We start from the raw sequence: 26,617 nt of genomic DNA on the forward strand, positions 1-26,617 counted from the left end.
TCCTTTATATCGATAAGTAATTTTTCCTAAGAGGAAAACTACATGTTTAATTTATTTAACAGAAAAAAATGTCATAATTAAAATGCTGTGATATAAATAAACCTAATCGCCATAATGTTGAAAGCTCTCTACAATTACAAGGTAAAATAAATAAGTTCCAAACAATTATAAAATTTTTTCATGTATTACTGTAAAAGCTCTCGTTTTTGAAAATGTTATGGTTTGACGAAAAGTGACAAACAGTATACTGGTTAAATATGCTTTTTCATCACCCTGACAATTTTCAATTCCAAATCTTCATACTTACTTAAGTCTCAAATACTTAGAAGATTTTCACATTGTGCACCTTACGTACAAATTCCTGTATTTTGTGTAGACTTGTTACATAGTATGGGTGGTTATACTAAATACTAATTCATATTTTTGCATGCAATTTTTTATTCATGTTGAATATTTTTGTTACCTATCAAATGACAGTTTATTTTTAAAGAGGATATATTTTGAGCATAGATCCTAAAAAAAGTATTGTTTTATTTTAATTAGCTTTATTTAGAATTGTTAATTTTAATCTTGATATTTATTATTTCATTCTGTTTTAGGCAACGTATCCTGCGGCAGTGACATTCAATGTCGGGGATACGTTTATCCAGGTTCCAGAAACTAAACCTGACAAGAATTGGTACTTTGTGGCTGCTGCAAATGGAAAATCAGGTAAGAAATATTGTTCGCACGCTTGCGTCTAGATAAACGACATTTTGCAATCGCAAGTTGTCTGGGATTTAGTGGAATGCAAACCTTGGCATAACTTGTTCATACTGCTGCTTAATATTAATATTTTGGAAATTATATTGCCTCATTCAAAGTTGCATTTCTTTTCTAAATGAGTTAAAGCCTTAAAGACAACGGTCATGCAATTAAAAGGTATTTTGTTAAAACTAAAAGAGTCACTTTGTATTGATCTAGTATATTTTTTTAAAATATTTGTCTGCATAGTTCTTTGACACATTCTTAAGATTATAGCGCTAAACCAAATATCTTGTATTAATTAAGATTTAGTGTTCCCTTTCATTGTTTGGTAAATAAATATATTTGCTCTTCAATTATCTTGACATAAAATTCATCTTTCTTTATTTACATTGGGACATGTTTATAAGCAAAGGCTTTCAGAGAACAATGTTTTCTTTCATTTTTTTATATTTACAATTATCTGTAAGTACCAGCTTGACATATTTTAAGGTCATATACCTCAGTTATAGCCTTTTTATTTTGTACGTTTTGGCACACCAAACACGATAAATAAAGCAGCATACAATATACATTAGTATTTAATGGAATGGTTAATTTATGTTCTTAAAACCTATGGATAAAACTACCTGAATAAAATCACAAAATTAATAAAAGTTGACTTAATATTTTAAATGTTTCTTTTTCTCAGGTTTTGTTCCTAAAAACTACATGGAACCATTTACTGCCAGGAACTTTAAACTTGATTTCTTAAAATATAAGTTAGAAAGAGATGGGAAATACAAAGATTTAAATGAACGAATAAATTTCTCCCTGAATACTTAGGTCCAAACACTAAGAAAAAATGGCTACACACGCATACATTAGGCTAAATTTTTACTTAACTGCTTGAATTGTGATGAATAACTTGGAATACAAGAAAATATATTTATCCTTATTTGTAAATAGTTTTATTGTACTTTCAAGGCAAAGCAATGAAAGCTGAAACATAAAAGACAAACTTTATTTTACAAAGTTATGGAACCACTGTACTTTGAAACAGAATTGCACACTCACAGCTATATTATATATAATTCTAGATACAGTATATGATTTATAACTTATCTCAATTTATAACAAAAGAAACAAATATTGTGATTTAAAGCCTAGAAATTGTGATACTTGGAATAATTTTGGACTAGGACAAAATACATTAATAATCCCTTCCTTCTTGTCCTCTGTAAGAATATGCTAATATTCACAGAAGCCCTGGATATGAAGAGTTGAAGATAATAAAATCTATTTACATTCATGTTTGATAATACTAATATTTTGTACAAAATTTTTATAAAATCAAAGCACAAGTATAAAGTTACAATAGTCACCTTTTGATTTAATAATTAGAAAAATAGTTTTTGATCGCTATAAAATAACCGTCAATCTAGCTGTGGCAGTAATTAAACTGCAACTAGTAAAAATTTTGTTTTTACTGGACAAACGGGATAGAAAGATTAATCCTTTGAAGTTTTAGCATATTATTAAAACAACACGTGAATATAATCAGGATTGAAGTCGGATAGTATTATCATAAGCAAAGCTTTAAATTTATAGGTTGTTTGTCTATGTACCTTGCTTGTATTGTAAGATTTGATATGTTTGATTGCAGACCTCATTAAAATTATCGTACAATACGATAAAACACTAACTTCCATTATTTGTTACAAAAAATCAATAACTTTTTCAGCATTTTTTATTCTTGTTATTCTATACATTTTTAAACAGCTTATCATTTCAAGTATTAACCTAGATAGATATTTTTTGTAATTAAATGTAGAATTAATTTTTTTAATTAGAAAAATAATTAGAAGATAAAATACTTTAAACCTAACTTTTTATTTAACTTAGATACTGTTCTTAACTAGCAAAGATTGCTCTATAAGGTTTCGCTTTCCTTACTTTCGTGGTTTCTTTACTAGTGTATATAGAGATGTTATCTTTAATTTTTTACCATCGTGTGTTATGGTCATAGGAAGTTATTTCCATGATATAATTTGACAAAATTAAAGCCTTGGTCTTTTTAACATCAACATTGTTTTACGCATTTTGATATATTTCATGAATACAAGGATGGTAAAATTATTGATGAATTAATCTTCTTACTTTTTATGTGACATTGTGTATATTAAACTAGTTACTTAAGGGGGAGATCGGAAAAATAGCAAAAAACCACAAAAAGACAATTATAAAGCTGCCGCGAAAAGCACAACAAATTCTGGTTAGTATTTTAAGAATTCTTTAGCTCTTAACAAAAAAATTACTGCTTTATATAATAGGATGATATTAGAGAAAACATTGTATAATAGATTGTTTTTTTTCATTGACCTATTCCTTTATCGCAGGCAATATATGTTATTATACATATATTCAATTTATCTAAGTATTGTTTACAGCGCTGCAATATTGAAATTTTCATTCATTCAGTTAAAATGATTTTCCAAACATTTTAGTTTGATTAAAAGTGCGATCAGTGAACATATACTTGCTCTAGGGCTCGGCAGCCTCAAATTAAATCCCGTTTGGATGCTTTAAAAATTTTTTTTGATAAGAGGGATTGCCATATTTGGGTCAGGTTTAGACATCCAGCTGATTTTTTGGCGTTCTCCTCTCAGAATTTTTTTTTTCAATTTTGAAAATTTGATTAACCCCCCACTTCCCCCCTCCCCCCGACAGAGAACAACTATTTTAGGTCAGGTTAGGTTATAGGTTAGGGAGCCGTGCGCTGCGGATAGGCAGGCAAGGGGGCCGAGTGCTGCGACTAGGCAGGCTAGGGAGCCGAGCGCTGCGGCCAGAGTTCATAGAGTTCTGTCGGGGGGGGGGGGGGGGGTCTCAAATTTTCAAAATTGAAAAAAAATTCTAAGAAAATATTTCTAAAATTCTAATACCTACATTTACTCAATTAATCTTTAATTAATCAGTCTAATGCTAAAAGCTTTTCAATATTCATATATCTTATTACAGACAGACGTAAATAAATGGGCGTTCGATCACTACCACTACGAGACTTTATTTTTTTTCATTGTCAAAACATGAAATAAAATAGGATCATATGGTTAAATGCTAGCAGAAACGACTTACAAATAAACAGCCTTAATTATCTCGAATTTTAATTTTAATTGTGTTATACTTTTGCGTTTTTGACATTTTTGTGTAAGCGATTGAACACCAACTAAATGGTAATGAGATTATTATAAGGTCTTGTCATGAAATATTACTGACGAAAATAAACAGAATATTTTTTTATCATGAAATAAAAATATATTTATTACCATAAGAAGTACAAGTTGTTTCGCCCTTAACCTTGAGGGGCCAGGGTTTGTTGTGGGTTCCAAAAAAAGAAAAAATATTCTTGGGGTGGTATTTTTCTTGGGGGCGGGAATAATGTTTTCATGTAAAAAAACATTTTAAAAATGCTATGAAATATTTTTTAAAAATCTTTTAAATTACCTTCTTAAAAATCTTCGAAATTAAACGAAATTTGACTTAATTTTCCCCTGATTTTATTGACCACTATGAATTGAGAAAATTGTGTGGGAATATTCGTGATTAATTTAAAAGAAACAGATATATAAATCTATTGGTGTTAATAATATTCATATAGTTTCATTTGGACTACTAGCTAGCTCAGACCTCTTCATAAATTAATAGATGACAATACATTGTGATAAATAAGTTTGTGTATCTTTTATCATTTCAAATGCATATTGTTAAGAAAGATTGAACTATATAAAACAATTTGGAATTATATGAAAGACATAAGCTATTAATTTTTAATGTCTTTTTGGCAAGAAATAAAAATAGCATTGATTTACATCCAAAATAATGATAAAAAATGTTACCATTTCTTTAGATTAAATTGATTTGTTGAAATGTTTGGACACTTATTCTTTTTAACCAACCAATCAAAATTCAGTAAAAGTACCCTTAGTATTCGAGTCAACGAAAAAGCTAACGTAGTTACCAGTTTATTATACTGTCCAATATCTTCTGAAAATGTCAAGTAGGGGTCTTTTTTGCATCAAACAATATTACTTGAGAATTGCTTGACTATTTTAATATATTGCCTAAATTAAGCAGAGAGAGAAAAAAACAATGCATGGTATAAAAATCAGTAATCACGCAGACATCAGGCCATCAAGTTTTAATGTTATGTGATATCCAGTGATTCTGAGAAGAGAAGATTTGTATCCCGGATATTGAGCAATATAGGTTTTTAATCTATTTCCATTATTAAAACTTTTTACCAGCGCAGCTACTCAATAGCTAGGGTATGTCTGTCCTGTTACAAGAGATACATAGATATCCATTCGCCTAATTTATGAATTATTGTTTTGCTATAATTAACTATTCTAGACCGAAAATACAATAAAATTATCTTTATTACAATTTACTGTTTTTAAAAGCTTTGTTTTTTTTACTGTTGCTAAGCACATGAATGCAATCAATCAATCAAAGCACAAAAACTATGAGAATGACATAAGTGCAAAAATTATATCCAAACCGAATAGGTAATAAAAGTAAAATTACCCACACTTTATAAAACCCCATAAAAGAAGTTCTATTTACATATTTCTACTTTTTTTTTATTTTATGTGACATTAGCTTAAAAATCTTAAAGTGGAAATGATTGAACATTATGTCATGTAGATAAGAACTGTGATCTAAACTCAACAGATAGAAAAGAGACGCTCCTGAATATTGAGAAGATCAAAGCTACCCTCAGCTATGGTAAGTGTTTCCAAATTAATTTTTGTAAATGTTCAATATTCTAATTCTTAAAATTAACAAAGATAGACTATTTACAAGGCTCGTAGCTAAGAAAAGCTGTAAAGGTAATAAAAGTATAAGACGATTGATAGATATTTTTTATAACACAGATGATAAAAGGAGTGCGTTAAGGCTTCCTAAACGCCTGCATGGACCGTTCAATAATTTCCACAGGATTTACGTATTGCTATTGAATAACTATGCCCCCCTCCTCTTCCTGAAAAGAAAAAAAATACATTACAAGAAATCTTTTTCCAAATGTAAATTTTCTTTTACAGCAAATAGTTTTAGAAAACAAACAAATGGTTGTATAAAACCTTTACTTGACCTCTAATAACAAATAGTTTTATCCAATCTCATTAAATTAAGTTGCACCTGCTCTTTTACAAGATAACTTTCTTCACATGATAAAGATTGTAAATCAAACAAGGACAAAACGTTCAACAGGAACAAAGATTTTTAAAATAACTCTACCATCTCAAGAGTAATAAACCTATTTCAATATTTGTGTATTTTGCAACTTTAAGGAGACAATACATGTTTTGATATGAACTCGTACATTCCTTTATACCCGATGAAGGTTATTTTTGTTTGGGGGGGGGGGGGGGAAGTTGATGATATCTCAACATGGGGGATAATTAAGTTTTTCTGTTGGTGATAAAATAGTGCGTTAAAAAACTTTACAAAATGATATTATTAGAGGTACATGAACTAATATAATTTCTTGATTCTTAATCTATTCTATCCCATAATATTGTATTAATAATATATGAGCTTAAGGCAGGTAAAAATACTTAAATACTTTCCATCTTCTCTGGAGATTAGTTTAGCATGAAATGACAGTGTATACATATAACTATATATAGCTGGATATAAAGTTTTATACATAGTTCACTATTTTTTAAATACTTTAAGATTTAAATATAGTACTTTAAAACAGTTACGTTTAAAAGCTTTTTAGGTTTCTTGTATTGATATTTTATACCTACATGGTTTTATAGTAAGATAATGAACAAAAACTTTTTTTAAAATCGTTGTGAATAAATAAAGTATCTACAATTCTCGCTAATGATAAGTCCCCTTTGTTTATATAATTACATGTCTTAAAAAATTAAACTACTAAACACTTCACAAGTTTATTTAGAGGACTTTGAGGAAGATGTTTTATTGGCCATTGTCCTATGTTATTTTACATTTGATTTAATTTACAACTATGCTGTGTCGAGTTACAATTTTTACAGACAACGCATTATGAATTAATTATGTGCCCTCTTTTCCGCGCATATATCAAATTTAAAAAAATCATCAGAACCGCATTCTTTTTCCCTTTCTGTTTATTTTACCCCTAATTTTTTTAAATTATCATAATGAATATAATATTACTTGGATCTTACACCAGATTTATATGTTCTCTAATAAAGTGAAACTTGCAGCTGGTTAGAATAACGATTACCCCCTTCCAACAACTCTTTTACTCCTTTCCCTCCCCAACTACTGGATAAACGAACTGGCTAATAAACGAGTTCCATATTGGCAAGCTTTTGGCGACAATTTTTTTCCTGTCTTAATATCCACGTATATTCTCATCCGATATTATTATTTATATGCAAAGATGAATGAAACACTGCGGAAGTGAAATCACACCTGAATTAATGTTTGATATTTAAAATTCAATTCCATAATTATGTTGAGTTTTTATATCCACAGCAATGTTATTTATGTAATGTAATCATTCTAAAATATTACACCATTAAACAACATTACACCTGTGCATATAAGAAATGATATTTTAATCTATCTTGGTTGCTTTGTAATATAGGCATCTGAAATTACATCTGAGGATTTTCCTTGCCCATAAAGAAATATGCATATTCTTACACTTATTAGAATAAAGATTTAATTTGCTTGTTACAATTTGTCGAAGCATGTGTGTATGAATTATTATGCAAAATAGTTTTTGGCATTTCATTGCGAATTTTCAGATACTTTTAACATAGACAAGTTTTTGTAAACTTATTAAGTACTTGCTAAAAGGCTTTGCTTAAAAGTTTTAAAACTTATACTACTGTTTTATACAGATTTTCTCAGTAATATGTCTGTTGAAAATATTACAGGTATAAAAGTTTGGTGAGGCAAGTGTAAAAAATCTCAGCAACGTGCGTAGCTGTGGCCGATTTTCAAATGTTGAAATATAGATAGATTTAATCAACCAGACATAATTTAGAACAGATCGAACTTTATATTTTGTGTTAAACTTTTGAAATCTATTTTCCTCAAAATTTGCATGGGCTTTTATTCTGATTCTGTGATAGATTTTGTTAAATAATCAAACAAACAAAAGAGAATATTTCAACTATCATCAATTTTTATGAGACAAAATTAATTGTCTTTCTGCAATTGTTTCTGCTAGATGATCTCAAGTGCCCTAGATCCCTCTAGGGATGGGGCGTAGCCTCTAGTATATGTATACTGTAGTAACATAATAATTCATAATCGTTATAAACTTAAAGCACTAATTTTAGTATACAAATTTAAGAATGATTTCTCTGCCCCGTAATTTTATGAATCTGCTTGACCTTTCTGACTCTGGACAGATTATTCTAAATCTTGGAGATCCAGAATTTAATCTCATTAATCCTATTAAATGAAAATGGATAATTAATTCATTTCCTTACTTTTTATCTTTTTCCAGATATATTTCTAAAAAGAACTTATTTAGCTGTTGTGACATTTCATTATTCTATGAATATCGATTTTTAAAAATTTACAGTTCCCATCAAATCGTAAATATAAATTTTGGCCAATCAAACAATCCATCTAGTGCTTATGGATCTGTCAGGGATAAGACAATGAACGATATATTAATTTACATCCCCCCATGATGATAAGCAAAGTTTCCCTTCTTTAGATTAAATTTATTTACTAGTAAGAATCAACCAATTAAAATTCAATGAAAGTAACCAAAGTTTTTCAGCCAACGAATAAAGTTGTTATAAAGCTTTGGGTACCAGAGTGATTTATAGTCCATTTATCTCGTCTTCTGTGTGATAATCCTATGTCCAATGTCTTAAAAATCAATATATCCAAATATTTCACAATATTTTTATCAATTCATCTATCTATTTTAGGATCTATGGAAGAATTAGACAGTGTGGACAGTATTCCAGACGTTGTATTGAGACGGAATGTAGGTCAGACACTTTTTTATTCTAATAATGTGTTGAAAATGCATGTTCAATTGGAAAAATTCCAGACCAATCATATTAATACTGATATTCATAATAAAAGCCCTACATGAAAGTTTTTGTTAAAATCACAATTATTATCATTGATTTAAAAAAATATATTTATAACTTTAAATGTGAAGATTTCTCTTTAAAAGTTGTTCTGATTGGGGACATAATTTATAATTGTATAAAATATTTTCAGTATTTTTGGCAAATCAAAAATTGCATTTCTAGAATAAAACTTAATTCATTTTTTTTATCCTATCATTAAAAGACTAGCAAAAAAAATGATGCAAAATAGTTACTTTGAGAGCTTTATTTGTGTTTCTACCTCCAAATTGAATAAAAAAAAGTCTTTTTATTTGTTTAGGATCTAGAGAAAGCCTAAATAGTGTAAGGTCATCAAAAAAGCGTCAGGCTCCAAAGCCCCCAATATCCAGACAAGCTTCAGGAACATTATTGCATTGTGTGAATAGTTCATCATCAGCTGTTTGTTATTTTAGTAATAAGTCGGAGACTGTATAGAAAACTGGTCAAGAATAAGCATTTTTATATTTAATGCTTTCTCTAAAAGTGCCTAGCGAGCACAGTAGCCCCTTCCCTTTCCTTTACTATTGAATAAATCAAAAATAAGGTGGGGGTAGTTTTTTTGTCCTTTCTCTCTAACCCTTGCGTAGGATTGAACCTTACAGGGACTTTACCTGTGGGGATACCCTGTACCCAATATAACCTAATCTATGCATGACCTAACGTAAGAAATAAAACAAATATACAAAAAAATAACTCCCTTATTTTTAAATTATTTCAAAGAAATGGGCAGGGGGAAGGGGATGTTAATGCTCAACTAGGCCATATACTTCAATATTTTAAACTGGTTCAGCCTTCATAAGCAATCAGCATTCTGGTCAGGTTATACATTTTTAAAGCTACCATCACATAATTGATAATGTACAGAAAAAGAATCATCAGTGTCAACTAGTCAACAGCAACAGAATAATAATTCAACAATTCCACATCAAGTTGCAACTTCTAACATTCCAAGGAATTACATTCATACAAAATAATTTAGTTGTTCAAAATAAAAATAAAAATTTCAACGTCTAAGGACGTCCAAGCTTTTGTTTAATCCCTTAAATATTTCAAATATTTGAGTTGTGTAATCTCGTGTATTTTTTTTTTAATTGAGGGGGATAAAATGTGGGGTTCCACACCTTCCCGCTATAGACGACTATGTTCCCACCCTTCCTTGTTTTTCTCATTTTGTTCTAAATTGAAGACTTCATGGTTCACATAAATATCAGTATTTTCGTATACTACTTCATCTTTTTCAAAAACTGCATTTTTCTTCTTACAAGCATAACTTTAACATAATCGGGTATAGTCCCTTTCGTTACAACGCCTCTTAAGGGGCGTTTCGTCGTATTTTCACAGTAGCTTTTGACAGGCTGTTTTAGGTTAAGTTAAATTAATTTAGGCTAGTTGAATACCCCGCAGGGTTAAGCAATTGGCCCTGCAGGGTTAGTGCCCCCCGCAGTGGCTAGAAACAGGGGAAAAGCTACTGTGAAAATACGACGAAACCCCCCTTAAGAGGCGTTGTTAAGAAGGGACTATACCCGAATAATCTTATCTATGTATCCTTTCTATTTTCTTTCTCTCTATGAACTTTGAAATCAATTTAAATAAAATATTTGAATGATGAAATGATAACCATAGTTCTAGTCAGCCACAAAGCACTATGGCAACTTCAAGTCATTCCAGTAGCAACAGGAAACAAAATAATTTCTTTCTAAAATACCTCTAAGCAACAGATTGTGTGTGTATTTTAATGCAGTAGGATCTCGAAAACTTTTGAGTAAAAATATTTGAAATTAAGTTATGAGTGTTAATATTTGCCTTGGTAAGACATATATATGTACATACATAATAAAGTTTTGACTGCAGTTTCTCATGTAATTAAAATTAAAATTCACATGTTTTTTGAATAGCTGAAGATTTAAAATTATGTTTTCCCAGAGAACTTTAGGGATGGAACAATGTAGTCCCCTCCCCCCCCTTACTCAAAATGATGATCAAAATATCCCCCCATTGTATTGGTGGAAAAGTTTGAAAACTGAACCTTTTTATAGGCAATCAAGTGTCTAAAAATTCAATTGCCTCCTCCCTCCCTGAATAAAGAAAGATAATATTTATGGTTGTAGTAATGGAAGTATTAAACCTATAAAAACTATGCTGTCCACATTCTCTTCCTCGCCAAATAAGCCACAAGATACAAGGTAAATATTTTACTTCTTTAACAATCTATAAATTGGGTAATATTTTACTCTTTAAAGTATTTCAATATTAAATCATTAATACTTAAATCTTTTGGTTTTGGGTCTACCCTAGCCTTGGTTTCATTTGAACATTACCCATAAATGATTTTTTACCTCAATATTTCTATTTTTTTTTTACATAAAAAAAACTAGGTATGTAATTTGTAAATTGTAAAAGGAAGTTCAATATATTTTTCTTACAATCTTCTTATATATTGCGTGGGCAGGGTTTTTCATCTTTTTTATTGAGGTTAGTTCTTCAGAAAAAAAAATCAAGAGTATTTAACTTTAACCCCCCCCCCAAAAAAAAAAGACTGAACAAAATGTAATGTTAACCTTCACAGTTATGGAATCTCGACCACAAAGATTTTTTTATCCAATCTTGACAAGTGAGGTATTTTTGGAAAGAGGAATATACATAGAAAACGCCTCAGTAAATTAGAAAATCCGCAGAAATCATATTTGCAAGTTATTTGCAAAAATCTGCAATGTTAATTTGCAAAATTAATTTCATGCCTTAAATGACAGATTTAGAAAAAATCTTTTTATGAAATGTGTTTATCTATAAGTTTAGAACATACTTAAGGCCAAAAAAAATTCTTTAGTGTTACTTTTTTCACCTTATATATGAAAAAAGCAGTTTCTCACATTTTATGATAAAAAAAGGTATAGGAACTAAAAATATGTTTTTTCTTGATTTAAACACAATAATTGGCATAAAATCTATCATCCTAAATGTAAAAATCAGATATAGAATTCTTTTTAGAATCAATATAGTGCAAAAAGTAACCAAGACATTTTTGCAAAGTATGAAAATCTAAAGTAAATAGTTCTTTTTGCTTTTGATATACATATCAGATAAATGTATATAAAATTAGTGATCAAAAACTATAAAACATGTTATAAGTTTTTTCAACACTGTCATTGATTAAATTGCACATTTAGGTTTAAGAATTACCGAAGTAGTGCATAAAAACTCTTTTTATGTAGTAATTAAACAAAATAATGCCAAAAAACCAACTACAAAATGGTCTACTGCATTATAAAAAATGCCTAATTGTTGATTTGAATTTATTTTGTTTAATAACTTAATAAAAAGAGTTTTTATGTGCAATTTTGGTAATGTGTAAACCTAAAAGTGCATTTTAATCAATGATAGGGTTGAAAAAAGTTATAACTTGTTTTATAGTTTTTGATCACTAATTTCATATACTTTTATCTGATATGTATATCAAAATCAAAAAGAACTATTTTCGTTAGATTTTCATACTTTGCAAAAATGTCTTGGTTACTTTTTGCACTATTTTTGCTCTAAAAAGGAGTCTATAACTGATTTTTACATTTAGGATGATATATTTTATGCCAATTATTGTGTTTACATCAAGAAAAAAGATATTTTTGTTCCTATACCTTTTTATATCATAAATTGTGAGAAACTGCTTTTTTCATATATAAGGTGAAAAAAGTAACACCAAAGAAAATTTTTTTGCCTTTAGTATGTTCTAAACTTATAGATAAACACATTTCATAAAAAGATTTGTTTCTAAATAAGTCATTAAGGCATGACATTAATTTTGCAATTTAACATTGCAGATTTTTGCAAATAACTTGCAAAAATGATTTCTGCGGATTTTCTAATTGACATAGGCGTTTTCTATGTATATTCCTCTTTCCAAAAATACCTCACTTGTCAAGATTGGATAAAAAAATCTTTGTGGTCGAGATTCCATAACTGTGCCTTCAAACAGACTTTGCACTTAATTTGGGTCAAACTTTGAATATTGAATTTCAATAATTAATTCACTCAAACTATCAGATTTAGATTGTAAACATTTATTTTAAATTTAAATAACGTTTAGAAAAGTAGACAGAATTGGAATTGTTTTGGAATTTAAATTCACATGAGAATTCAATTTAATTTCAATTTAGTGTACAGAATTTTTAACTAAATTTTATAAAAAAAAAACCTGGTATTTAAAATCAATCAAATATCTTTGAATTAAATACAGCATGTCCGTCAGCCCGTCACTAGACAAAAAAAAGAATTATATTTTCTATGATAATTGTGTTATTTTAGATCTTTCTAAGCAAAAAAATCCACAAATGTAATCAAGTAATTCAATTTCAATTACTGAAGGAAAATTTGGGTTTAACATTGAAATGCCTTTTTGAGTGAAAATCACTTTAATTTGAAAGTTTTATTGGAAGAAATGCAAAGAAGATATTTGTTTTAAAACATCAAACAAAGACAAAAGAAAAGAAATGAGCGGAAGAGCAGTTTTAAATAAATTTTTTTAACAAAGGAACAAAGATATTTAAGTGAGCTTAAGTTTTATTTAAAGGCTACGTCTTCTTTTTTCATGTAAACTTTCTATTTTTTAAAGAAAAAAAATTCAACTTTTAAATTGCATATTATAATAAAAACATTGTATGTATAATAAAAATTTATGAATATATATGTATGAATATATTTTTGCAAACTGTTACATCTTTGAATAGCACTTCCTTTCAGCGCATACACTTTATTCAACACACATTTTAAATCTGATTTTCCTCAAAATCATAGCTTGTCCCCATTTTAGATAAAAGGGGCCTCTGTCAATGGATGTAGCAAACGTGGATATCATGACAGGGGAAATTTTGTAGTCAATTTAGGTTGCTAAAATGGTCCTCATTTATTGGTTAGTTGATTCCTCCAGTAGGAAGGGAGGGGATGGTGAAAAGAAGGGGCCTATGGGATATCGTTATTTAAGCCATCTGCAAGTAGCATATTATCATTGTGTACGAGAATCTCTGATACCTTGTTTAAAGGTAAACCGAATTTTTATGGATCATATCTTATGGCAAAAATGTGGTGGTTTTAAGCTATTTTCTGTGGACATAAACTAGAAGCCTATAAATAAGCATTTGTTTAGCTAAGAATGTTTGATTTTATTTTTGGATAAGATACCTTAGTGTTCCTACTGTAGATATGCAAAACTTTTACATTTGTACTATTCACTTTTCTAATTTGAAAATATAAATCGATTCCGTATTTTAGAAGTCCAATTTTTTATATGAATACTTTATACAATACTAGAGTTTGCTCGATATAACTATCTCCCTATTGGCTAGTTTTCTATATGCATATCTATTTCTCAATAAATCTATTTTCCTCACCCGGCATTACTATTTAAAGAAAGTAAATATTTAATAATTTAAATGATTTTAAAAAGATTTTTTAAATTATATTTTTTTCTTTACAATACCATCACCAAAGGGTTAATATGATTACTACAATTTTAGTTTAATATTTGAACACACAAAGTGTCGCCACAATCGAATTCTTTTAAAACAGAGTTTTCTTAAATTTATTATATTATAAATTCAAATTTTCTTTTTCATGATTAGAAATTAAATACTTCTATATAATGTAAATAGCAACATGAAATGAAAAAAATGAATTTATTTTTAATAGAGTAAAATGGGATTTTATTATGGATTATTGGAGCACTATAAGTTTTAAACATATATTCCTTGGAAGACTTGAGCTCATTTATAGACATTTATTTCCTATATAGATCTGACATGGATCTTGATGCAATACAGCAGGCCGTTTTGTACATGTTAAAAATTAGAAGATTTCATTAAATAAAAGTAATCGCAAATATACTTAGTAAATAAAAATTTATTTTCATTAATACCTTTGTTCGTCCAGTCATATTTTAGACTTTATTTAATTGTGATTCAATTTTAGTTCTGATTGCGATAGTTCTCGATGTTCCATATCTCCACGGCCTTTGTCATCTCTAGGTAAAAACTAGTTATAGAGTAGATGTGCAATTCAAAATGTCCTACCTACCCATTTATTAAACACAACCATTGTCTAGAATTTCCAATCATGCATGACTATATGTTGCATCTATCTTTCTCCGCACCCAACAAGGCAGTAATATGTGCAAGGGGGGGGGGGAGTTCTGGAAAATTTGCGTAAACCTGGTATATAGGATTTATCTTTGGATTGAGAGGATAGGTTATAAAAGATAAAATCATTCTTATATGATGAACCTGGAGGCCTGTCCAAAAAATCTTAAAACTTGGGAAAATTCATCATATAAGAATGAATTTATCTTTTATAATCTATCCTATATATATAAAGCCTATATACCAGGTTTACGCAAATGTGTCAGAACTCCCCCCCCCCCCTCCCCCCTTATTGACGTCTTTAGACATGGCCTATCGTATAACCTCATTGGTGTTATCATTCCAAAGTTCATTGTTACAAACATTTATTTCAAATTTACGATTTGAAAAGCATCTTATATTTTAGGTTCCAGTACCGATGGAAGGGAATCTTCTTTGCCTTTGGTGAGTATATAATCAGAAATCTGAAAGGGATAAGACAATGGATGATAAACATATGATAGACATTCATTGTGATGACAAACAAAAGTATCCCTATTGTAGATCAAATGTATTGGTTAAAAGGTGTTTTTTTGAGCCAATTAATCAAAATTCATAACATTTTGTGCAACTGTGTAATTTATAGGCCAGTATCCCATCCTTTCTTCGTTTTAAATATATTTAAACAAAAAAACTTAATGATTAATACAAATCATATTTAGGACTCTGATAGTTCCCAGGCTGGTAAAGCTGGAAGTTCTGGTGGTAGTACTGAAGATAGGTAAACATTTCCAATTTAATATTCATTAATAGCTTTAAGAATATAGGTAGCTTTTTGTCATATGCAATTGGCGTGCGGCAATATGAATACTTAGTGATTTCCCTCAAAGTGCCTAGTGGTGACATAACACTGCGGACTGCTTAATACTCAATTTAAAGTAATACATAAACTCCTAAAAACTGACCCACTCTCCCTCTTTAAAGTTTAGTTCAAAAAACTTTCTGTAGGAAACTCACTGCTGAATATTTTTATTTTCTTGAAATATAATTAATTATGACCAAAGGGCTCTTTTATTACTTTCACAAGGCATTTGTGTCTTTTTTTCATATTTAAGTGGTATTTTAAAGATTTTTTTAAAAATAAGTAAACGTTTTCCTTTTCAGGTATTTGATTTATAATTTACTTTCTTCAAAATTGAATTTTTCTTTTTGGTAGATTTTCTATGAGCAGCCTGAAACTCCCCGAGATATCAGAAGCAAACAACTTTTCTCATCAGACTTCTATCAGGTTAATAAAATTAATTTACATAAACTTTTAATCAAGTTTCTAAATTGAATTAATTTGAATGTTGTATCATATTGTAAATTTTTAAGAATGGCAAACAATACATTTGAAATTGTAACTACCTAAAATTTTTAGTTTTGAATTTCGGTCCTTTACCTCAATATGCCTAGCAAGGGGAGGGGGTTAATGTTTTTTGTCTTTGAGCCTTATTCCTGAGTTTTACCCTAACCCTGCGGGAGTGAACTTAATTTATCTTAGTCTAATCAAACCTAAAAAAAGAACTTAAAGAACTACACCACACCTCTCTTTGTTTTTAATAAAAAAAAAAGGGTTTTTTCCCTCTGATCGATAAGGCACACTAGGAAAAATATCCAAATTGCATTAAATAGAATTTTTGATTTATTTTTTACTTTTAAAATATTTAATACTTATTAGAAAACCAATATTTAAATAAGTTCAATAATTAAAAAATATTTGGTTTAACATATAACGCTTCCTTATGATTTAGTTCTGTATCGACAGACTCTGCAGTCACTGACTTGGCCACTTGTCGTAATTCTGAGACAGATCTGGTGACCGTCACGTATCAACACCCACAGGAATCTTGCAGACAACAGGCATTGGGTAAAAGATTTTTGTATAGAAGCTACTCTCCATATCTGTTTGTTTGTTTGTTTCATACACTACTGGCTAAGACCTTATTATATACCCAATCTAGAGGCTATGTATTTGAAGCGTTTTGAAGAGGCAAAAACAGCCTTCAAAAGACATATTATATTATATATATCTTACTTCTATCACAATGCATTCAGATAAAAACATTATTTTTTTTCAGAGATGGTGGAGAATATCAGGCAGGAGAGTTCTCTGTCGCACGCTGTATCAACAGAGTTGCTACGCTCTGTGCTGGTCAGCCTAGTTGACGCTCATAAGGATCTCAATGTGCTTGTTCCAAGTCTAATTAATACACTAAAGGTGGGATGTTTTTACAATAAAGCTTGAAAGGGAGGTGTTTACTGTTTCTCGTTAGAACCCTTTTCAGAAGTGTAAATCCTAGTACAAAAAAAGTTTAGGTAGCACAGTCCACAAACCCCCACCCACTTTTGTTTTAGAATAAAATAAATATAAAAAAGTTTTCCGTCTTTTTTTCCCTTTGAGATAATTTTTTTCAAATTAACAATTATGTTTATAAATGGTGATAAAAATACTCTTTAGAAAATCATACTGTAAAAATCATCTTAATGATTAATATATCTTATACTACTCTCTTTTATAGGAAGATTTATACAGCAGTGAATCTGAAATAATGGCAAGTTCTGACTATACAGCTTTGGTGGATCTTTTTGATCAATTAACACAGGTTAATTATTTTCTTCATAGATTCGAAAAGTTTCTGTAATATCGGAACTTTTATTTTGACTTTATTATATACTAGCAGCTACGCTCCTAGCATCTAGGAATTCTGTATTTGAAGGGAAAGAGAAGGGCTAGAAAAATAGCTCAGAACCATCGAAAGACTTAAATCTGAAAATTAAATAGCCTTAAACCATAGAGGATCTTTATAAAGTTTACCTAAAAGAGAGAACACCATCAGTTTAGTAGTTATTAAGATCTTAAGCTTCAGACAATAAGCTGTATCTCTTCTGGGTTTATTTGTGCTTAGTAGGAGGGACCAATAAAAAATAAATGTACATTTGTCCTTTACCTTCTGATAAATCTCACCTAAAAAGTTCTAACGGGAAAGAACCAATTGCAAATAAAACAAAATACACAAAATAAAAGATTTTTTTCAAATTTAGCATTTCATCTTATTTTAGGCCAAGGAAGATTCCCAGCAGCGTAACTGGATGTTGTATGAGGACGAGGCGAAGATCCTGAATGCCCTTGGAAGGTTGCATACTATTCTCAGGAATGCCAAAGCTGATATCAGGTAGGTTCATGTTTGTGAGATATAGAATATAGATACAGTTTTCATTAAATCTCGATAAATAATGTGTTGAGGTTTTGTTTTAAGATCTTATTTCATGTAAATCATGTAATGTTTTTGTGTGTATTTCTAAATTTCCAACCAACTATCCCTCACAGTTAATTGAAGTTTTAATTGCAAGCAATTCAATCGAATTAGATTATTTTTAAAAAGTTTTAAGGCCGTGCAAGTAACTAGTCTAATCGTATTTTTTTTTATTGTTCTCGTTAAAGAAAAGAGGACTATCCACGAACAAGAGCAAGTGATTCTAAGCATCTTCCAGCATTGACCCATAGTATTTTTTTAGTAATTATACTAGTTTTATGTTTAATATTTGCTTTATCGACAAAAAAGTTAGGTTTCACCATGGTTTTATATAAAAAAAACTTTGAAATGTTAAGCATTGTTTGGTGCAATATCATCGAATGTTTTGATGAGTTCAAACTGTTGTTTAAAAGCTTTGACACAAAATTATATCATTGTGATTAAAAATGTACATTTAGAAAAAGGGTTGGTAACTTGTCAACAGTTTAATTAATGTACTTTTGCAATTTACAACATTTGATGCTTTTCTGCAGTGTTATTTTATTTTGTCCTTTGAACTCAACAAAGCATTTGATGATATTGCTTTAAAAATTGTTTCACATTTCAAAGTTTTTTTCATATAAAACCATGGTGAAACCTAACTTTTTAGTCGTTAAGCAAATATTAAACATAAACCTACTATATTCACTAAAAAAATACTATGGGTCAATGCTGGAAGATGCTTAAAATCTAAATTTAGCTACTCTTATATTTCTTTTCAATTAAATACCCCCCCAATCATTAAAAACCCGCAAAGCTATGATGTTTAGGTCAAAATGGCAAGTTTTGGTATTAATAAAGTTAAAAAGTAACGATACGATCATTTCTTTATGCCTGAAAATATATTAGGTAGACCCTTCTTTTCTTAAAGATCAATCCCATGTTCAAGAAAAGCTTTGCTTTAAGAGAAAACTAGATCATGTTAGTTTGTACTTAAAGCCTACTCCAGTTGTGATGAATTATTTAATACAACACTCTATGTAGAAATGATTATATTATGCAGATACATACACTATTTACATGCAATACATTTATTAACCTAGATGGTTTAGAAAACACAATAATGGGTCCAACTTTTTTGAATTTTTAATATAATTTAGTCACGTATGAAAATCCAATAATACGAGCGATAAAATCTTTAGACGATATTTTTTCTCCAGCAAAGCTTTATCTTAAGATTTTTAAACTTTTCTAACTTTTTTTCTTTTTCTTACGTTGCGTTCCTATTGGTTCAACTAAATTGGGGATCTAGAATTTGTATATTTATTTTACACACATAAACAAGGATCAATGAGAGCTAAACTAATAATAAGAATTATTTATAACAACCTAACTAAAACATAAGACAATTTTTAATAGTCTTATGTTTAATTTTTAAATGTAATTTCCACGTAATAAAATGATACTAACACTAGTGGAAAATAGGTTTAGAAAGAAGCTATAAATAGTTATGTCGTAGTGGCGTATAGATCCTAATTGTATAAAAGCTTTGCCTCAATTAATGTACAAAATAAACATGTTTGTCAACTCTCTATAATCCTTTTACATAATTAGTTCTTACATTGAAATGAAATGGTTAAAACTGAAACCTTAATTACAAGATTAGCAAAATGGACAAAAATACAATGTTCTGTAATGTTACCATGTATTAGCTTTATATCTAAGCTTCACAAAAACCTTTACAGATTTTTTACTTTGTATATTATACAATACTAGCGGATACACTCCTATAGGCCTCCAGGGGTATTAAAGAATCAGGAGGCGGGGGGAGGGGGGGTGAGTCGACTCCTTTAACTTTCAATTTTAGTTTCAAAAAGAAAAACAAAAACAATTGGGAGGGGTCATTTTTCTAAAGGCGATTTCTCTTGGGATGGTGGTGGGTCCCTCCCCCAAAATAGTTATAAACCTTCCCATGACTTATCAGAAGCTATATTGTAAAAAGTATATCGGTTCAGCGGTTAGCAAGATCCTTTGGTACACATCCATGACAGAAACAGATCCTGTTACTTTTATATAGGCATATAAGATTTTTAGATTTCTTTTTAAATGTTACTTAGATGTTTTAGTATTAAAAGTTCTAAGTTTAACAAAGACTATTTAAATTGTCACTGGATTTGCAATTTTGGCAAAATTTCTCTACTTTTATTGCAGGAATAAAATTTATTTTATTGCATTACTTTAGAGATTATGGTAGAGTGTTAATATCCATGGGGCGTCCCCTCAGATTTAGATTTGGCGGAAAAAGAAACATTTGTTCTGTGGAGGGGGTGGGTTAAAACTGTCACAGTTTGTTTTTGTCTGTATATCCTTCTGTAATAAAAACAGGTTTTGGCTGTCTGCCGTTTTTGCATGAAAGAAACATCTTTTGTTAATAATACGGACTTTTATATTAAATAGTTTGTTAAATTTTCTAATTAAATCTTTTACCAAATGACACGATGTTAAAAGTAATGATACTTCAATGAAACAGTTAAATGCTTTGTTTGTGAGTTTTTAGTTAAAGCTATAATTTATAATTTTGTATTTCAGTAAAAGTGCAATATCTCGTTGGAAGTATCATTATGTGCAGAATCTGGTTGAATACTTTCAAATGGAAACTAGATGGTCCATCAGAAGGTAATATCAGTGGCTAGGTAGCCGTGCCTTAGCCGCAAATTTAAACCCGCTAGTTTCAAAAAAAAAAGACTGGAAAAGATTGGATTGTTTGTTTAGGAACAGATTTAGACATGAAGCTGAATTTAAAAGTTATGAAATAACGATTTCACTGAGGCTTACATGCGACTGACGCCCAATATAATATCTATCAATTTATCTGTTGGGTTGTCTGTCTTTATGTTGTTTTTTGTTTTTTAAAGTCTAATAATTGAAATTAAAGCTTTATGGTTTGTCAGATGGTTAAGACTATCCACCTATTTTACATTATATACAAGATCGTGTAAAATACTTTTAAAATAGAATTTTAAAAATCTTTTATTTTATTGTAGGTATTTATTTTGCACAAAATGTATTTTAAAACATTTTATAAAAGGCAATCCACTAATTTCCGTCCATATTTCTTTTTGTCTATATAATTATTTTCCAAAAGGATAGTAAACTTTTCTATTCAAAAAAATTCTTGTTTCATTTACAGGGTTCTGATAGAGGTGTTCACGACTCTGGCATCTATAGGTAAATTTTGCTAATCGTACTTAATTTGAACACATATATTGAATTAATATTTTTGTTTCAAGCATATTCACCAGTATAAACTAAATTCGGGAATAGTCCCTTTCGAAACAACTCCCCTGAAGGGGCTATTCGTCGTATTTTTAAAATTGCTTTTTATAGGCTATTTTAGGTCAGTTTGGGTTATATCGGGTTATGTGATTGCCCCACAGAGTTAGGCAATTGGCCCCGCAGGGGCTAGAAATAGGAGAAAAGCTACTGTGAAAAATACGAAGAATCGCCCCTTAAGGTGCGTTGCCACGAATGGGACTATACCCCTAAATTCTTTGTATGTTGTATAAGCGTGAAGGGTAGTTTTCTAAATTTTACTATTTATTAATCCATATGAGAATAAATATGAAATTTCCAATCAATTTTTATGACAAAATATTTAGATGTTGCTGTGATATCACTTATGCTTAGCTCTGTGCTTCCGTTAGAGTTAATTCAGGTAAACATATTAGACTGATCTTTAAACACTTTTCTAAGGTCAAACAAACATTAAATCAAAGTAGTTTTGTCCACGTGTCCTTTAAGTTATTAAATGTTCAGTTTCAATAGGTTTATAATTATCAAGATATTGAAATAGTATTGGCATGCTGGGAACTAAAATATAAGTAAAGGATTAAATTTAATCAACTTTATATGTTTCTGGAAATTACATGCACTTGAGACAATAAAACAGAGAAAATGGAGACTGTTGGGACATACTCTAAGGAAAGGTCATAGTGATGTAACCAATCAAGACTTAACGTGAAATCCCGAAGGAAAAAGGAAACCATGTAGACCAAAACCTACCTGGAGGAGGGAACTTCTACATGAACTGAAAGATAAGAAAATCTCATCTTTCAGTGATGCCTCATGTCGTGCCCAATTGGAGAAAGAAGAACTTAAAAGGCGATGATAATGACGTGCATTTGAAGAAAAAACTATTATATCTCCCTTTTTTTCTAGGATATGTATGAGAACAATAACGATGTAGAGAGGTTACGCCACTGTGCTGTTCTGCTTACGATCATTTTCTCCAAAGGTCTGTTCTTTTTATTTACCTATTTATTTTCATGGTTTAATCAAAAATAATTAAACTTTTTTATAAAACCAGTCAAAAGACATGCTGATGCAAGAATTAAATTGTTATTTTTTGTGTGTGTGTGTGTGACATGTAGAAAAATGTACTACAAATAATCTCACTTAAGACTTAAAGAGAAGCTACGTTTTAATTGTATCTAAAATTCACGAATTTTATCGAATGCAAGTGATAGCTGTAGAATATGTTTTTCACTTTCTTCTTATACTTCAATTTTTGGGTAGATATTAACTCTTAACCATAATTGATTAAGATAAGAGAATGAAAGTTTCCTTAGCCTAGTTATAATTTGTGAAACTGCATATTTTATTAGGAGAAACGGTGCCAGTCCACTATGTTGATCACCTGGGGACAAAGTTTGTCGAGTTTCTTCTCAGTAATCTTGAAAATCCTATAGAAAGGTAAAGGTCAATATCCAAATCATTGTAAATTTGATTTTTTTATTTGAATTTTGATTTAAAGAAACAGACACAAAACGCCTAATACAATTAGTAAATAAAATTTAAAAGCCAGCTGTAACCAACAACAGAATAAATTCGAAAATAAAAATAGTGAAGGTTTTTTTACTCTTATTGTCCGATTTGAGGGCAATGTATGGCTATACCTTATTCCTGTTTAAAAGCCAGACTTAATATTTAAAAATCTATTTTTAGTGATTCAGACGAGATTCTCCCAGATGTGTTTATGGGTCTTATAGCTTCTTATAATCTACAATTCAATGGTGAGCCAAAGTTTGGAGTAGCATTAAATATTTGTGTATTATATATAAGTAATCTTTACGCTGTGCATTTTGGTTTACATCATTGGTTAACCTTAAAGTATAAAAATCAATATTATGAACAATTCTAAAATTAAAAAAAAAATTTGTATTATAAGGAAAAGTTAAGAATTTATTTTGTTTTAGAAGTGAGCACAAATCTGGTTCTTGAAGCTTTAGCAAAGGTAAGACTAATTACTAACCTTAAATTTTTTTGAAAGATGACCTTAGCAAAATATCGTACTGAATAAGTTGAATTAACATCCTTTTTGTGTTATTGGTGGTTCTTTTGGTTTGGTAGGATTTTTAACATTGCCTTTGCTATATTTGTTATTTTATTATTTCAATAAAAACAAGTCTGACAATATAGGATTGTTGTCAAAAAAGATAAAACATCAACATGTTTAAAATGGACCTACCGAATTTCTAGGAAGGATTGTGGAGTCATTGACGGAGGTATAGAGCCTATCTAAATTAAATGAAAAGATTTGCATTTAAAAATCAGTCATTTAGTTAAGGTTTATATTAATGTAATTTATCTAGGCACAAACAGCCAAAGTGTTTACAGAGAAGCTGCTTCTCCTTCTAAACAGGGAGGATGACCCGGCACAGCTTCTTGGAGAAAGGTATATATGTTTTTTTCTAACCAGCTTAACCTAACAAATGAATTAATTCGAAAATAATATATCGTCATTCCAGCTGATTATTTTCTGGCAGTCTTAGTTAATATTAAGGTATCCCCCCCGCAAAAAAGCTAAAGTTATTTGAATTAACTCATTGGCTGGTTCTACCTAAACCTTATTTCTAACGCTTTTAAAGTAACAGAAAGTCATGTCATTGCTCTAAATCATCTCGGGAGTAAAGTCTTATTAGGAAGGCTTCGGTTCCTCAATTGTTCTGAACTTATGCTTGGAAGTGTTGCAACTCTGGGTAGGAGGATAGCTGCACACACAACAACTATTTTTATTTATTTATTAACTTTTGTCATAATGATTATATTTATTATATTTGACCCACTTTTTGACTCTGTACTGGCTTGGTAAGCGCCAAAGCACATCAGTTGGCTCTACAACCCCCAAGGGGTTACGCCATTCATCTGGTACAGGTTTGCATAGGGCTTATATATCAAACCAAACCACAAACTATCAAAGAATATATTTTAATAGCTTTATAGATATATATCAGAGCTGGATCTTTAAATCATTTCAATAGTGCACTAAATCACCCTGCGCAGAATTTCAGCCAATCACAGCAGGCATTCGTAAAATGCGCCGCTGTGATTTGCTGAAATTCTGCGCGGGGTGATTTAGCGCACCATTGAAATAATTTAAATATCCAGCTCAGTATAAAATATCAATCAACCATGTTGTACCTTATCGGAAAATAAATCTTATCTTATCTTATCTGAGGCAAGCGTAATAGTACAGCTTATACCAACAATGAAACTAATTCGCAAAAAAAATTACGAAACCGATATGCGTTTTTCAGCGTAAAATTGACGACCTCTCCATTTGCCCCCAAAATATTATTTTATATTTATTTCGCTTGTTGGTTATACCTTATACCTAGCTGGTAATAGTATAGGTATATAACACTTTTACTAAAAATCCATCAAATGTATCTATTTGCTTTAGAACATATAATTTTGGGTGTATTCTCAAATGAGAACTGCATCAACGTATCTGTCAGTGTCCTTTTAATTCATCTATCTATCTATTTATTTATCCATCAAATTTATCTTTCTATTTAGTGATGGTCCTAACTCAATCCACAAGCTGATGTTGGATGTATTTTCCAATGAGAATTGTATCAACCACTTTTACACTAATGATCTCATGGTTCTCATTGATATTATCGCCAGGTAGGACTTTTTCATCAATTGAATTCTCCAAACAAAATGGACAACACCCGCCTAATTGAAGCTCTCTTGAAAAATATAACTCAACCGGTTAGATGATTAGCGAGATTCTAATCGACACAGAAACACAATCTCAATTACGAATATAGATTTAGATTTACCCATGTTGGTTTCAGGAAATTATTACTAAAAAGCAATCATAGATAGATTTATCTCTATTTAAAACCAAAATTAGAATTTACCTGCTTAAATTCTCTTAGGGATTAATCTAAAGAAAAAAAATACCTTTCAAATGTTTTAAATCTCTGATTACTGATTTTGAAATTTTCTGTAAAGTAAAAAATGTAGTATAGTGTATTTAGTTAACAAAAATTAATTTCACTTAGAAATATATACCTATAAATATTTGTACATATTAAAGTGAATTTTAATTGTAATTAGGCAACTATGTGATCTTGGTCCAGGCGAACATAGATTCACTTATTTAGAGATGGCACACTTAGTTCTTATCAGGTATACCTATGTAGATTTATTTATTAGTAGTATAGTAATTTTTTAGGTAGGGAAGTTATGAAAATTTCACAATGTCAATCTTTAGGATTATGAATTTCTTTTTTTTACTAAAATAATCAAATTATTGTTTTGTTATAAAATACTTTTTTGACGAAACATAACTTAAAGCAAATTTAACCACATTATATATTACCTATTATTTAAAAATGTTGAAATTATGATGTGAGGACTAGCAAATTAAATATAAAAAAATAGTAATTTTTTTTAACAGAAACAGGGGTATATGATTTTTTCTTTCTTATTCTTTATTTTGCCTGAAACAATGGAGAAAAAAAAACATTCTATTTTTTATTTAATTTTTTTCATAGATCTGGTTATGAAGAACACCAACACAGATTGTCAGATTTGCAGGTATACCTTAATTTAGAAACTAATTTAAATATTATAGTTTTTAGCAGCGAAGATATTTATAATTCCAAATGACCGTCCGACTCTAGCCCGCACATCTACCCTATAAATCTGTCTCTGTCTGTTTCTTATGAACACTTTTCCTTCCAACTCCTTTTTTATTAGTTTTACTTTTTTTATTTTTAAGAGGTTTTTTAATTACAGATGTTGTCATCCTTGTTTGACTAAGAACTAAAAAGTGTTTTTCTTGTCTAAATTAGTAAACAATTTTATTTAATTTTATATTTTTAGTTGTGTTTGAGTCGAATTCAAGAGGAGGAGGGAAATGGATTGGATAAACAGAAGGCAGCAGAAATATGTTCTTCTTTCTCGTGTTTCTATACTTCTTCATGTTAAAACCAGTCAAAATTTGAAAGGTTTTACTGCAACTATAGTTTTCTGCAGTTCATTTATTTAGAACAGGCAGAAATTATATAAAGAGAAGGGA

At 29.7% G+C, this 26,617-nt stretch overlaps 1 protein-coding gene across 1 annotated transcript; it reads left to right on the plus strand.

Moving 5' to 3' along the window:
* On the plus strand, positions 1-26,617 carry LOC145314492 (NCK-interacting protein with SH3 domain). Its single transcript, XM_080154410.1, has 30 exons — positions 1-141; positions 600-711; positions 1,436-1,471; positions 4,939-4,989; positions 5,428-5,508; positions 8,676-8,738; positions 9,145-9,222; positions 9,726-9,814; positions 10,486-10,539; positions 10,971-11,047; positions 14,823-14,878; positions 15,396-15,433; positions 15,691-15,749; positions 16,185-16,256; positions 16,762-16,877; positions 17,089-17,228; positions 17,530-17,613; positions 18,071-18,183; positions 20,833-20,919; positions 21,434-21,471; positions 21,903-21,958; positions 22,462-22,537; positions 22,908-22,995; positions 23,248-23,315; positions 23,499-23,536; positions 23,895-23,977; positions 25,102-25,212; positions 25,651-25,722; positions 26,091-26,133; positions 26,422-26,617. The coding sequence occupies exons 1-30, from the start codon at positions 115-117 to the stop codon at positions 26,524-26,526; spliced, it is 2,211 nt and encodes a 736-aa protein (XP_080010536.1). The 5' UTR covers positions 1-114; the 3' UTR covers positions 26,527-26,617.

The sequence above is a fragment of the Acartia tonsa genome, chromosome 3 (genome assembly GCF_053477335.1).
Source record: "Acartia tonsa isolate MP-2025a chromosome 3, ASM5347733v1, whole genome shotgun sequence".
In the NCBI taxonomy this organism is placed as follows: Eukaryota; Metazoa; Arthropoda; class Copepoda; order Calanoida; family Acartiidae; genus Acartia; species Acartia tonsa.